Source organism: Anomaloglossus baeobatrachus, chromosome 4 (assembly GCF_048569485.1).
Source record: "Anomaloglossus baeobatrachus isolate aAnoBae1 chromosome 4, aAnoBae1.hap1, whole genome shotgun sequence".
In the NCBI taxonomy this organism is placed as follows: Eukaryota; Metazoa; Chordata; class Amphibia; order Anura; family Aromobatidae; genus Anomaloglossus; species Anomaloglossus baeobatrachus.
Window position 1 is genome coordinate 500,865,981 of NC_134356.1, and position 16,130 is coordinate 500,882,110.

A 16,130-nucleotide genomic window follows, 5' to 3' on the forward strand; every position below is an offset into this window, starting at 1 on the left:
GATAGGGGTCTCTTTGCAGTCACAATTGGTCCCTGCGGGCCTCAAGAAACTCAGGGGCTGCATGCAGCCCGTGAGCCGCATGTTTAAGACCCCTGGGTTAGAGAGAGTCGTGTTACGTACTGGGTGGTACGTAAACACGCCTCACTCAGGACCCTGAATAAAGGTACAGAACATAAATTACTAGCAGCCGCATCCAGATCTATTAGACAAGCCGCAGCCACAGGTGATTTCAATAGAGCTGCTTGTATGGCGCCTCCAGGCCGGTCATTTCGGAACATTTTAGCCACACATGCAGTTCTAGTTAAATCACCAGTGGCTGCAGCTTGTCTTATAGACCCTTGCCGAGCGTAATAGCAAAAATGGCTCGGTGTGTCACCTCTGATATGCATGTCATAGGTTAGCCATCACTGCTCTATAGGGTAATAATTAATTTGCATAAATGAAAAAAGCAAACAAAAAAACAATAGATTTGCAAAAATGTATGAATATTTCACATTTTGTTCCCATCTTAAGTAATTTTGCCGTCTTATTCTTCATTTTTTCTTGCCTTTTATGAAGTACAATAACATTACATTTGTATGTGGATGATAATAAAGCTGTTTGTTTTACTCTACAGCTGCATCTGTAGTGCGTGATGCCACTGGAAACATTAATGACACCATCAGTTCTATCATAAACTGTAATGGATCTGCTGCCTGCGGCCTCGGTTATGATTTCTCCGTATGTGAATATCAGAAATGTAACTATGGGCTGATGAATAACTTTCAAGTGAGTATTGATCATTGGTTGTTGGAACAGCCGCGCACATTTCATTAGCCGTAAAACATAATGGGGCGTTTTATAGCCTATTTGCGTTATTGCTGATAATTTTCTATTTAGCTTCTCAACGGTCAATATAATTCATAATGGCAAAACAGTATCCATTAATTCCTTCAATAGCTAACTATTTTTCATTCTGACGTTAACTTCTTCCTGACTATAAAAAGCCCATACCATACTGGTAAAATTATGACACTTTTCACTGAGCGACATCTACACAATTATTAGGCAATTTGTATTTTTGATGATTCATTTTATTATTGAACAACCATAATGCTGTCGGTCAAGCCAAAAGATTAAAGGGGTAGTTCACTACTCTACAGTAGTAGCCACCTCTCTGTAAAACTGATAGGGAAGGCTTTTTCTCAATACCTTGTTCAGCCATTTCTGCCTCTGAGCAGCGCTATTGCGGTCTGCTCATCCCCATGAAGGGACCCCCGGGCTCTGTGACCTTTGAGATCCGTTGATGTCACGTCAACTTCCAGTTGACCTGACATCACTGAGGTGGCCCCAGTTTTCCTGAGTGACTGTGCTGTGAGCGGAGTTTCACCACTCATCACAGCCCAGCATCACTGCTGCTTGCGGTGCTCTGCAGCAAAGAAGAGTGCGCGAGATGCTGCACTGTGATGAGCAGTGACACTGCCCACAGCCCAGTCACTAAGGGAGGCTCAGTGATGTCGGGTCAATTGGAAGTTGACATGACATCATCAGATCCCAGAAGTCAGGGAGCCCGAGGGGATCACTTCATGGGGACTGCAATAGTGCCGTTCAGAGGCAGAATTGGCTGAACAAGGTATTCAGAAAAAGCCTTCCCTATCAGTTTTACAGGGATGTGGTCACTATTGCAGATTAGTGAACCACCTTTAATAAAACTGAATATTTAAGAAAGTAAAAGTGAGGTGAGAATATGCATGTGTGCAGAGTTATTAGATAACTATTTGTACATAGAACTAAAATGCAACTAAATGAAAAAGAGAATTTTTTTTCTCATCTCAATTGTTTATTTTCATCTGTAAAAGTGAGGATAATAACCAAATAAATCAATGTACAAAACTACGTCTGACATTTAAAAAAAATATCAGTGACCCCGGGGCGGACATATCATTGGTGCAACCTGTGAGGCCACACAAGGGCCCAAGAGGTAAGAGGGACCATTTCTACCTCCAAAATAGATGGAATTGTGTGTTTTGATGAGCCCTTAGGCCGTAAAGAGCTCATATACTGTCCTTGCATAGGGGCCCTCTTCTGTCTATGTGTGCCAGAACAGTGACCAATATAGCCACCCTCCTTTTTTATAACAGTCATAAGTCTTCCATCCATGGAGCCTTAAAGGGGTGCTTCACTACTTATTTTTCCAATCCACATCGATATAATATTGGGAAACAAGGCTTCTCTCAAACACCTTGTGTTGCCAAAAGTGCAGTCTGCTCACCCCCTTCTCATGACCCCCTGGGCTGCATGACCTCTGACATCCGGTGATGTCACGTCACCTTCCAGTTGACCTGACATCATCGTGGCCGACCCCAGTCTTCCTGAGTGACTGGGCTGTGGGCGGCATTTTACGGCTCGTTACAGCCCAGCGTCACAGCACATCTCACTGCTCTCTCCTTCATTGCAGAGTGCCACAAGCAGGAGTGATGCTGGGCTGTGACGAACGGTGAAACGCTGCCCACAGCCCAGTCACTTAAGAAGACTGGAGCTCACAGCAGTGATGTCAGGTCAACTGGAAGTTGACATCATATCACTGGACATAATAGGTCACGGCGCCCCAGGGGTTACTTTATGGGGATGAGCAGACCGCAATAGCGCCGCTCAGAGGTGCTATTGGCAAAACATGGTATTTGAGAGAAGCCTTGTTTCTCAACATAATATCGATGTGGCTTGGAAAAATAAGTAGTGAACCACCCATTTAATCTGTTGACAATCATCTTTTTTGGCAGCACCAAACACAGCCTCCCAGACACTGTTGAGGGAGGTGTACTATTTTCCTTCACTGTAAATCTCACATTTAGGAACGGGGTACAAGTTCTCAATATGGCTTAGATCGGGTTCTGCATTTCTGGTCTGTACTGCACAGATCTCTAATATGGCCATGTACATGAGTAAATAATACAACTACTCTCAACAATCTGTCAAAAATACAATGCAGATTTAGTTAGACTTCAGGTTAGGTATATCATTCGAATTTTCAGATTTCTCAACCGTTGGACAGTTGTGCCATTTTTTTTACAAATGTTTCCTTGAGATTTGGGCAAAATTTCTATGACATTGTGGACAAGAAGATTGCAATCATGCCCTCATGTCTCATCTCAGATATTTACGATATATTTGTTCTCTAGATCATTCTAAATTCACGAAGTGGGATCTCCTTCTACTAGACATTTATGGAATATCCTGCTCAACATAGACATAAGATAAAAAGCATTATACCACAAAAAGGAAATAAAGATTTTTTCTCTTTTCCAAAGGAGTACACAACGTCTCAATAAATTATTAATTTTTATTATCATCAAAAAATACACAGAAAAAACACCACACAATAAAATGATAAATTGCAGTAAAAAAAAAAATATATACGGGTTTAAGCGATAATATATTGCACATTAACCTCCAGTAAAGTGACCAGTGCTGTATATATCTTCAAAAATTACAACAAGCTGACCAATGTGTATTTGCACCAAACTTAATGATAAAGTGACTAGTGCTATAAGAGGCCCATATTCATGACCATAAAGGGCTGTGCAAAACAGTCTACAAGTTCTATTCCCCTGTAGAAGCCGGGAGCGAAACACGTGTCGGGGAATCGGGTAGTCGCGGAATTTTCATTATCCCAGGTAACTTCTGCTCCGTAATGATGTCTTGAATCTTTAATATAAGACTCAGTGAATGGACTTATGTTTGGCACACTGCATAATATTGCTTAACGGCAGACGCATGTGTGATTGTCTGTGGCATTTTGAATATAGTCTTGTCACAGAGACTGCTGGTTCATGGCATCCTATGGAGCAATTGGGATTTAGCACATAACGCACTTTGTGACCATTATTGCTGATACTAACTAGTCTGGTTGTGTTTGACACTGATTTTACATCACAACCCGATTGTTTCAGCTCTCTGCGATTCCGCCTTGGTAGGATACAATTAGCTTTGTACATGCATGATTGACATATTCACATATTATCCGATTGAGGCGGTCTTGCAGAGATGTAGTGAGAAACAATGGGCGATTATATACACAATAGTGATGGTGACTACTTATTAATAGGCAATAGGTGTGACCCGGGGACTGTGCAATAGTATCTTCCGTGGAGGAATAGAACTTGTAGACTGTTTTGCACAGCCCTTTATGGTCATGGATATGGGCCTCTTATAGCACTAGTCACTTTATCATTAAGTTGGGTGCAAATACACATTGGTCAGCTTGTTGTAATTTTTGAAGATATATACAGCACTGGTCACTTTATTGGAGGTTAATGTGCAATATATTATCGCTTAAACCCGTATATATTTTTCTTTTGACTGCAATTTATCATTTTATTGTGTGGTGTTTTTTCTGTGTATTTTTTGATGATAATAAAAATTAATAATTGATTGAGACGTTGTGTACTCCTTTGGAAAGGGGAAAAAATCTTTATTTCCTTTTTGTGGTATAATTATTGATCTAGGAGTGTCCGTAGATGGATTGGACCAATTTTGTGGTATTATAAGATAAAAAGCGACAGACAACCAGACGTACAATCTGATTAGCTGTTTGTTTAATTATTTTTTATTTTATAAAAAAGGAGATACATTTGCTGGGAGCTTTTCTTTGATATTGAATCCAATTAGGTACATATGGCTGTAGATCAAAACGAGCCATAAAAGAGCCATTGAAATACACACCACCTACTGTCTACTGTGCCATATGGAGGCACAGAGTTTAAGTGCACATCATATAGAAATTAATTATTGCATGCTATTTCTGATTTCATCTCCATAGGACATTGCTTTTAGGGTAGTATAGCGCTACACTGTGTGCAGAATTATTAGGCAAATGAGTATTTTGATCACATGATACCTTTTATACATGTTGTCCTACTCCAAGCTGTATAGGCTTGAGAGCCAAATACCAATTAAGTAAATCAGGTGATGTGCATCTCTGTAATGAGGAGGGGTGTGGTGTAATGACATCAACACCCTATATAAGGTGTGCTTAATTATTAGGCAACTTCCTTTCCTTTGGCAAAATGGGTCAGAAGAGAGATTTGACGGGCTCTGAAAAGTCCAAAATTGTGAGATGTCTTGCAGAGGGATACTGCAGTCTTGAAATTGCCAAACTTTTGAAGCGTAATCACCGAACAATCAAGCGTTTCATGGCAAATAGCCAACAGGGTTGCAAGAAGCGTGTTGGGCAAAAAAGGCACAAAATAACTGCCCATGGATTGAGGAAAATCAAGCATGAAGCTGCCAAGATGCCATTTGCCACCAGTTTGGCCATATTTCAGAGCTACAACGTTACTGGAGTAACAAAAAGCACAAGGTGTGCCATACTCAGGGACATGGCCAAGGTAAGAAAGGCTGAAAAACGACCACCTTTGAACAAGAAACATGAGATAAAACGTCAAGACTGGGCCAAGAAATATCTTAAGACTGATTTTTCAAAGGTTTTATGGACTGATAAAATGAAAGTGACTCTTGATGGGCCAGATGGATGGGCCAGAGGCTGGATCAGTAAAGGGCAAAGACTCAGTCGCCAGCAAGGTGGAGGTTGGGTACTGGTATGGGCTGGTATCATTAAAGATGAACTTGTGGGACCTTTTTGGGGTTGAGGATGGAGTGACACTCAACTCCCAGACCTACTGCCAGTTTCTGGTAGGCAACTTTTTCAAGCAGTGGTGCAGGAAGAAGTCGGTATCGTTCAAGAAAAGCATGATTTTCATGCAGGACAATGCGCCATCACATGCATCCAACTACTCTACAGCGTGGCTGGCCAATAAAGATCTAAAAGATGAAAAAATAATGACATGGCCCCCTTGTTCACCTGAACTGAACCCCATAGAGATCCTGTGGTCTCTCATAAAGGTGAGATCTACAGGGAGGGAAAACAGTACACCTCTTGGAACAGTGTCTGGGAGGCTGTTGTGGCTGCTGCACGCAATGTTGATCGTAAACAGATCAAGCAACTGACAGAATCTATGGATGGTAGGCTGTTGAGTGTCATCATAAAGAAAGGTGGCTATATTGGTCGCACATTTTTTGGGGTTTTGTTTTTGCATGTCAGCAATGTTGATTTCTACATTTTGTGCAGTTATATTGGCTTACCTGGTGAAAATAAACAAGTGGGATGGGAATATATTTGTTTTTTATTAAGTTGCCTAATAATTGTGCACAGTAATAGTTAACTGCACAAACAGATATCCTCCTAAGATAGCCAAATCTAAAAAAAAAACCACTCCAACTTCCAAAAATATTAAGCTTTGATATTTATGAGTCTTTTGGGTTGACTGAGAACATAGTTGTTGATAAAAAAATAAAAAAAATCCTCTAAAATACAACTTGCCTAATAATTCTGTACACAGTGTATATATCAGGAACCTAATGAAGTGTATTGAATGCGGTATCATATAGCGTAAAGTTCCCGGACGTGTAAGAGTTAACACTTTAATTATGAAATGAGAAGAGAACAAAAAATGTCAAATGTAATTGTTCTGTGACCTTTTCAGGTAGATCTATTATAATCTGTGTTCCAAGCAGGGTTCTTTTCTCTTCATATGTGACATTTTATACTGACACAGTATTGTCACAAAACGCTCAGCTTACATTATTGTTTTTCATTAATTGTAGGTAATGAGTATGGTATCAGGATTTGGCCCCCTGATCATTGCCGGGATTTTCTCAGCCACCCTGTCCTCGGCTCTGGCATCACTTGTCAGTGCACCCAAAGTATTTCAGGTACCGCAGATGTGCCTGTATTTTATTATGCTTTAAATGTTTTTATTATTATTATCATTATTATTATTATCACTATTCTTTTATAGACACACATTATATATATATTCAGCAGGTAAAATAAGTATTGATTCTGTAACTAGGGCTGAGTGGACCCGGACTGTAAAAGTCCATATCCGCGCGGTTTAAAAGTTGCCCGGATGCCGGACCCGGGATTCCAGGTGTTTGATCCGGATCTCGAAAAATAAAAAAATAAAGGAAAAATAAAGAAAATAAGAATGAACCAAGAGCTTTATACTTACCGAGGCTGGGGCCTGCTGTACGCTGCTTCTGCGGCCTCCCTGTGACCCTCATTTCATATGCATGACTTTCTCCACCCAGTGGCCGGCCTGGCGTCTGTGATTAGTTGCAGTCAGATGTGCCCTCAGCATCTGTGACAATGTCTGACGCTGTCTGTGGGTCAGAAGAGCAGAGGAGGAAACATCATCGCCGCTGCAGCTCATCCTGGGCCTCCCGGGGCATGATTCATGCACTGGGAGTTTCGGGCTGAGCAGAGGAGGAAACATCGCCAACGCAGCTCATCCTGTGCCTCCCGATGTGTGACCCCCTGGACTAGCCAGGTAGTCAGAGTTAGACCCCCGCACAACACTTGTCCCCTAAAAAGGAGTCATCAGCCAACCACAAAAACCCTAGTCACCTCCCTCAGTGCTTGATGGACACACCAGGGGCCGGAGCCAGGCGGTTGACCACGCCCACCGAGGAGTTCAGAGGGCCTGAGGCAGGAAATAGAAAACAGTCAGTTGTTGGTAGTGAGTAGAGGAGGTCAGGCCTGTGGGACAGGCCTGTGACAGTCTGACAGGTGTGAGGGTCGTACCCCGAGCACCTTGGCTAGGAGGCAAGCGGGGGCCTCAGCCTGCAGAAGCCAGGAAGATGAAGATGGCTCAGTGGAACCGTGGTAGACCGGGACAGGGTAGTGGCCCGCCGGTACCGACCTGGGGAACCGACTCGGAAACCGGCGCACACAGGGAGGTACTCAGACCCTGAAACGAGGTCCAGAATCTACTGGACTGAGTTAATTAACTGATTGCGGTCTGGACTATAGGTCCTTTCCCACCCAAGTCCCGACTGAAGACAACAGCCCACCGAGGGGGATAGAAAGCCACCGCACAGGCAGAGCGATCCCACGGGCCAGCATCTGCGGGCAAAAGGGGTCTCCCGACATACACAAAACCGGGGAGCGGACTCCTGTCGCTGAAGCGCAGGCAGTCTACAGCTACACAACACGGTGCAGGAGAAAGGCAGAGACCGCCATCCGGGTGGGGAACCCGACCACAGCCGGCTGCGGGCACCAACCACCATCAACTTGGTTTACCAGTGACTTCTGTGTGTCAATAACAGTGAGTACAACAGTGCCCTCCTGCACCGCCAAGCTATCCCCCACGGGCCCCGGGGCCATCATCCCTGCCCACGGAGGGGTTAACATCTGGCTGCACTACCGGGTACCCCGTAACTGCATCGGTGGTGTCTACCTTCACTACGTCCCATGGGTGGCGTCACGAACTCAAGCGCGGCTCCGGCCAAGCACCTGCCTAACACCCCACTGAAAGCTCCAGCATCCCCTTTCAGAGCGAAGTGACCCCAAGACCAGAGGTGCTCGAGCCACCCACCAACGAGCCCGGATCCGAGTGGCTCGGCTGGAGCCGAGCGCGGGGCGGTACAGGTGCATGATTGATTCGTGCACTGGGAGGCGCAGGCTGAGCAGTTGAGGAAACATCACCGGTGCTGCTCATCCTGGGCCTCCCTGTGCATGATTCATACACCGGGAGGTCCAAGCTGAGCAGAGGAGGAAACATCACTGACGCGGCTCATCCCGGGCTGCCTGCTTCATGAAGCAGGCTGAACAAAGGAGTATACATCGCGGGTGCAACTCATCCTGAGCGGCCTGCTTCATGAAACAGGTTGCTCAGGCTTAGCAGAGGAGTACACATTGTGGGCTGCAGTTTGAACACGCCCCCCCATCATGTGATAATTTACGTCATACCTGGAAGGAGTCCATACATTCTAGCATCTAACTTTACATTTAGTGCACTATCTAGATGCACGCAGCTCTGAAAGTGAAGGTGCGACCCGGAAGCAGCAGCCCCTCCATGCCATGGAGGATCGGTGAGTACACTGCGCCCGCTCCCATCCTCCTATCCCTTCCACCAACATTTTTTAATCCCCGGATTCTGGTTCCCATAGACTTATATGGCTACTGGATTCCAGACCAGTTTTTTTAAAAAAAATGAGCAGGTTTTTTGCGCGTCCGCCCAGCTCTACATGCAATCAATTTTCTAAGTAAATATATTTCCAAACATGCTTTTGACATGAATTTCTCTCTAGATGTTGGTAACAGCTCATCCAAACCACACAGGCAAAGAAATTTAACCATAGATGTCCATACATTTAGTGATGTGTAATTATGAGAAATGACACAGGGAAAAAGTATTTAACATATGAAGAAGGAGACATGCAAAAAGTCATGGAAAGTCATGACACCAGGAGAAATCTATCAGTAATTGGAAAGTAATCCTGCCACTTATTTTAAAATAATATCAGCTGGTTCAACTGATGGCCTATAAAAGGTGTCTCATTACCAAGATGCCACACAAGAAACATCTCGTGATGGGTAAAACCAGTGTACTGTTCCAAGACCTTCATGACCTTATTGTTGTAAAACATACTGATGGCATTGGTTACAGAAGAATTTCTAAACTAATGAAGGTTACAGTGACTGTTGAGGGATAATACGGAAGTGGAAAGCATATAATTTCACCATAAACCAGCCTTGCTCAGGTGCTCCCAGCAAGATTTCAGACAGAGGAGTGAAGAATTATTACAAGAGCTGTCCAAAAGCCAAGAACTACCTGTGGAGAGCTACAGAAAGACCTGGAATCAGCAGTTATAATTGTTTAAAGAACACAATAAGTAATGCACGCAACCTCCGTGGCCTGTATGCACGCTCACCACAAAAAAAGCATATTCAAGCACATTTAAAGTTTACTCACCAACATTTAGACAAGCGTGCGAAATACTGGGAGAATATAGTCCGGTCAGATTAGACCATAATTAAACTCTTTGGATGCCATAACACATACCATGTTTGGAGGCCTTTAACACCATACCAACAGTGAAGATTTGAGGTGGGAACATCATGGTGTGGGGCTCAGCATATGGCACTGGCAAACGTCATAAAATTGAAGGAAGGATAACTGGAAAAATATATCTAGACGTTCTTCATAAAAATGTACTGAAATCTACCAGAATAATGAAGATGAAATGAGGGTGGACACTCCAGTAAGAGAATGATCCCAAACACACAGCCAAGAAAATTCTCAATTGGTTTTAGAGAAAGAAAATAAAGCTGCTAGAATGGCCCAGCCAATTACATGACCTGAGTTTTAAAAAAAAATTATGGAAGGAACTAAAGCTCAGAGTTCATAGAAGGAGCTCAGGATTTGATTTGAAGAATGTTTGTGGGGGAAAAATGGGCCAAAATTACACCTGAGCAACGCATGTGATTTGTTTCTCCATACAGGAGGTGTCTTGTAGCTGTCATCACCAACAAAGTCTTTTGTATGAAGTATAAAATAAATTTCAGTAAACTTGCGCAATAGTTTTTCCCTGTGTCATTTCTCATTATTACACATAACTTAATTTATGGATATCTATGGTTCAATTTCTTTGCCTGTGTGGATTGGATGGGTTGTTACCAACATCTGGTGGGAAATTAATGTTAACAGCAACTTTATTAATATATTTACTTAGAAAATAGGTCACTTGTTCAATACTTATTTCACCCGCCATATACCAGGCCACAAGGCTGTGTAATCAATGCCTGGATTCTGGTGACTTTGTAGCAGGGTTGTCAACCGTCGAACAATCTCTGTAAAATCATCTCTGCAAAAAATGAACACATCTTTGATGTTTTTGAAGCTGGAGAAGTTTGTATAGATTACTATGCTTATCATTATCAACATTTCATACCACTATTGGCAGAGTTATAGGCTCTAATCATTCATCACTTATAATTATAATTATTTGTTATGGCTTTCTGATGTGCCCATACAAATTGTTGTCTGTCTGTGAGTTTTTTTTGTTATAAGTTGTTCAGAAAAATCTAAATCAAGTTGTCAACTTTGTTCTTCAGAGATGACAACAATGAAGTGCTCCACTTTAACGTTTCTGTTCTCTGTACACAATAAACATAATTAAAATAGAGCTATATTTTACATAAATATTCTGACGGTATATCTACAGCATATCTATATTGCTATCTAGCTATACAAGGTAGAGTTGAGCAAAAGATTTGCAGGACCATAGCTAGTACCTCTTCTAAGTAGCAGGCTCAGCGCAATGTCACCTTGCAGCGTGATGCATGCCTGAGCAGAAGAGATGCCTGGAATGTCGGTAGGCAGGAAAACGGTTGCAGAGCTTCGATACGGTGGCCATGGACTACTGACCTGGTTGCTGGATTCATTCAGTATCAAGTATAAGTAACACTTGCAGAAATACACATACTTACACACTTTGGCATGCTTTAATTAAGGTTAGTACTGGTTGTGTGAGGACTGTTTTGCCACACTGAATGCACTTGGAATTGGTAATCATCAAGATCTTCTGCTGGCAACTCCCTTTGCAACTACTGAATAATGATGTCCCAGATGTGCACAATGAGAGACAAGTCTGGACAAGCTGAATTCCATGGAAGCACTGTATGCCATGTAGGGTACTCACTGTAGCATAAGCAACATGTGTCTTGGTGATGTTTTATTGAAAAATGGTTCCTAGAACATTTTCCAAAAAAAACCCATAACATTGGTTTTATGATTGATCCACTGTGATCTGTAAATTAAATTGGATATCACATACCACATCTAAGGCATCAAAAATGTCTGCACAAACCATCAAGCATTGGACTACATGCCAGGTATCAAGCCACAGGTGTTCCATTGACCTTACACCACCTGTTTCAAAAGGCTTTCATGGTGCAGACCAATAAGGCAATAGAGGCTGGAATGGAGGTCTATCCTCTTCACCAATGAGTCCTGCTTTTGTCCTGGATGCAAAAATAGCTGAAAGGTGATCTCAAGACATGTGGGCAACATCACAAAGAGGCCTTAACAAAGGAATATCACTCCAGCCTAAGGCGGGCTTTGCACGCTGCGACATCGGTAACAATGTGTTACCGATGCTGCAGCGATAGTCCCGCCCCCGTCGCACGTTCGATATATAGTGAAAGCTGCCGTAGCGATTATTATCGCTACGGCAGCTTTACACGCACATACCTGCCGTGCGACGTCCCTCTGGCCGGCGACCCGCCTCCTTCCTTAGGGGGCGGGTCGTGCGGCGTCACAGTGACGTCACACGGCAGGCGGCCAATTGAAGTGGAGGGGCGGAGATGAGCAGGATGTAAACATCACGCCCACCTCCGTCCTTCTCATTGCAGCCGGGAGGCAGGTAAGGTGAAGTTCCTCGCTCCTGCGGCTTCATACACAGCGATGTGTGCGGCCGCAGGAACGAGGAACTACATCGTACCTGTCGCTCCCCCGGCATTATGGAAATGTCGGAGGCTGCAGCGATGATACGATGACGACGATTTTGCGCTCGTTCATCGTATCATCTAGGATTTACACACTACGACATCGCAAGTGACGCCGGATGTGCGTCACTTTCGATTTGACTCCACCGACATCGCACCTGCGATGTCGTAGTGTGCAAAGCCCGCCATACTTCCAGGATTATGGTGTTTGATCGCATAATATATGGTAGTTGGACCCCTCTAGTCTTCATTGTAGGTATATGCAGTGGTCGGCATTAGATTGATTTGGTATGGCCATTTCTCCAAAGTGGCCAAGTATTGAGTTTTCAACACAACTATACCAGGGAACATGTTGTTCGTATTACTGTGAGCAACCAGTGTGGTCTAAACATGCTAAAACAGCATCTCTGGACGTATCTCCCATTGATCACATATGGGATGTTGTTGGTTGGCAACTGCAAGGGGAGCTGCCAGCAGCGGGTCTTAATAATTTGTGTATCCAAGATCATTAGTGTGGCAAAATATTCCTCAGGCAACCATTAATAACCACATAGATAGAATGCAAAGTCATATAAGTGGGGATTTCTGTATGTGGTACTTATATTCGATATTACATAGATTGAGATGTTTTAAAAACTTTCTTATCATTTTTGCAGAATTTGCATATAATTAACATGTCTAATGATTCTGTGAACTCTATGACCTTTCGGTCTTGGTGTTGCACTTGTTATGCTGATGAGAATACAGTGGGGAAAATAAGTATTTGATATACTACCGATCTTGCACATTTTTCCACCTGCAAAGAATGGAGAGGACTGTAATTTTTATTGTAGGTACACTTCAACTGTGATAGACAGAATAAAAAAAAATCCAGAAAATCACATTGTATGATTTTTAAATAATTAATTTAAATTTTATTGCATGAAATGAGTAGTTTATCACCTATCAACCAGCAAGAATTCTGACTCTCACAGACCTGTTATCTTATCTTTGAGAAGCCCTCCTACTCCACACTCATTACCTGTATTAATTGCACCTGTTTGAACTCGTTACTTGTCCACACAATTAATCAATCACACTCCAACCTGTCCACCATGACCAAGACTAAAGAGCTGTCTAAGGGACAAAATTGTAGACCTGCACAAGGCTAGGATGGGCTACAGGACGATAGGCAAGCAGCTTGGTGAAAAGGCAACAACCATTGGTGCAATTATTAGAAAAAGGAAGAAACAAAAAAAATGGCAATCTTACGAGGTCTGGGGCTCCTTGCAAGATCTCGCCTTATGGGGTAAGGATGATTCTGAGAAAGGTCCGGAATCATCCCAGAACTACACAGGATGACCTGTTCAATGATCTTAAGAGAGATTACCGTTAGTAACACAGTACGCCGTCATGGATTAAATTCCGGCAGGGCATGCAAGGTTCCCCTGCTCACGCCAGCACATGTCTACGCTCATTTGAAGTTTGCCAATGACCATCTGGATGATCCAGATGAGGTATGGGAAAAGGTCATGTGGTCAGATGAGGCCAAAAAAACTTTTTAGTATCAACTCCACTCGCTGTGTTTGCAGGAAGAAGAAGAAGAATGAGTGCAACCCCAAGAACACCAGCCCAACCATGAAACATGAGGGTGGAAACATTGTTCTTTGAGGGTTCTTTTCTACAAAAGGGACAGGATGACTGCATAATATTGAAGGGAAGATGGATGGGGTTATGCGCAAGATTTTGCCCAACAACCTCCTACCCTCAGTAAGGGCATTGAAGATGAGTCAGGGCTGGGTCTTCCTGCACGACAATGACTAGAAACACACAGCCAGGGCAACTAAGGAGCGCTCTGTATGAAGCATTTCAAGGTCCTGGAGTGGCCTAGCCTTTCTCCAGACGTGAAAACGATAGAAAATCTTTGGTGAGGGCTGAAACGCAATGTTGCCCAGGAAGATCTGTATGGAGAAGTGGGAAAATCCCTGCTGCAGTGTGTGCAAACTTGGTCAAGAGCTATAGGAAGTGTCTGACCTCTGTAATTGCAAACAAAGGTTTCTGTACCAAATATTAATTTCAGTTTTTCTATTGTATCAAATACTTATTTCATGCAATATAATTTAAATTAATTATATAAAAATTATACAATCAGATTTTCTAAATATTTGTTTTATATTGTCTGTCACAGTTGAAGTGTACCTACGGTTAAAATTACACACCTCTCAATTCTTTGTAGGTGGGAAAACTTTCAAACTCGGTAGTGTATCAAATATTTATTTTTCCCACTGTATACATTTTGTATATATTCCATGAAGTCGCCTTTATCAGCCTTGTATGCATAAAACAATATTCTATTTTATTGGAAAGTCATAGAAAATGACACATAAAAGACACAGGGTGATGACTAAAATAAAATGCCAACATAAACCACACAACTCTCCACCCTCTCATAATTGGCGCTATCTTTACTTATGCTCTTGTGACAGTTCAGATTATCTTGCAGTTCTCTGCCAGAAACTACTGGTATATAACACTTTACATTTTTATTACTGCTTTACTTATTTACTTGCAAAAGAAGCACTTCTTTACTGCCAATAGTAATAGTAATTGGCCCCTTTCACAAACCGAGTCTAATATATAAAACCCATTATATATGTATGTCTGAACTGGGAGACATAAGAGACATAAAGAAAAGTACAATTGGAGGTCACTGCCAGAATAGATTTCATTTACTCTATAGGATTTGTACATTATTATTTCATTTCACGCAGTCATTAAAGACAATCTGTCGACCAGTAATTAGCATCTGCACCGATGCAAGCATTTACTAGTTCCATGTAGACGCAGAACATTTTGACCTTAATGTTCAGGAATGGAGCATTCAGGTGATGGGTTAATAGCATCTCACATTAGTTCTTATGCCTGGAGAGCCACTTGTTGTACAATCAACAGCACTAAAGTTCTTTAAAATGACACGAGATGTTAACAATTTTATACTCGTGTCCTCAAAAGGGTCAGTCTTAATGATTATCTGGTTAAATAAGGTATGGCTGTACCCATAAAATTTAATGCAACCTATGATGGCAGTTTTTTGTGATTGGTACAAGACCGTGAATCATCCCAATGATGACGGGTCATGTAGTGAATTGGAACATTTTTATTACACTGAAATAAGTTAAGTGAGCGTATATTGATTTCCCTACAGGCGCTTTGCAAGGATAACATTTACAAAGCACTTCACTTTTTCGCTAAAGGACATGGAAAAAACAACGAACCAATCAGAGGCTACGTTCTTACATTTCTCATCGCAATGGCCTTCATCCTGATTGGTTAGTCATTTTTACCTTTTATGTCATTCTATATATTGTAGTGATTTTTGAACACACAGGACAATAAATAAATCAGAAAGATCATTCTTTAACACTTATCATTTGTTTTTTTTTATCTAAAAAAATGAAATTGTGCTGTATTAATAAATGTGAATTCATCCAAAAATGAAAAACATAATATGTAGTGGTATAGCTGTTCTGTTTTGATGGTGATACTGTGTCGCGGGCGGAGGAGGGGACGCTGCGCTCTCCCACTGCTCGGGTCCGGCTGCCGCTGCTGCTGCGGCCTCCGCTTCTCGGTGGCTCAAGCGATGGGCCGGATCCCGGGGACTCGAGCGGCGCTCCTCGCCCGTGAGTGAAAAGGGGGATTGGTTTTTGGGGATTTATTGTCTGTGACGCCACCCACGGTTGTGGTGATTGTGTGGACACCACCGCTGCTCTGTATGGGGATCCCGGGAGCGGTGACAGGGAGCAGCTTTGTTGTTATTTCTCCC

The 16,130-nt window shown here is 42.6% G+C and overlaps 1 protein-coding gene across 2 annotated transcripts in view; it reads left to right on the forward strand.

Moving 5' to 3' along the window:
* The window catches only part of SLC12A1 (solute carrier family 12 member 1), a 243,034-nt gene that overhangs the window by 97,649 nt on the left and 129,255 nt on the right, over window positions 1–16,130 (forward strand). For both annotated transcript variants that reach the window (XM_075345801.1, XM_075345802.1), the window contains 3 exons: window positions 617–768; window positions 6,643–6,750; window positions 15,513–15,636. In XM_075345801.1, the coding sequence (XP_075201916.1) occupies window positions 617–768; window positions 6,643–6,750; window positions 15,513–15,636 (384 nt within the window). The remainder of the gene's footprint in view (window positions 1–616; window positions 769–6,642; window positions 6,751–15,512; window positions 15,637–16,130) is intronic.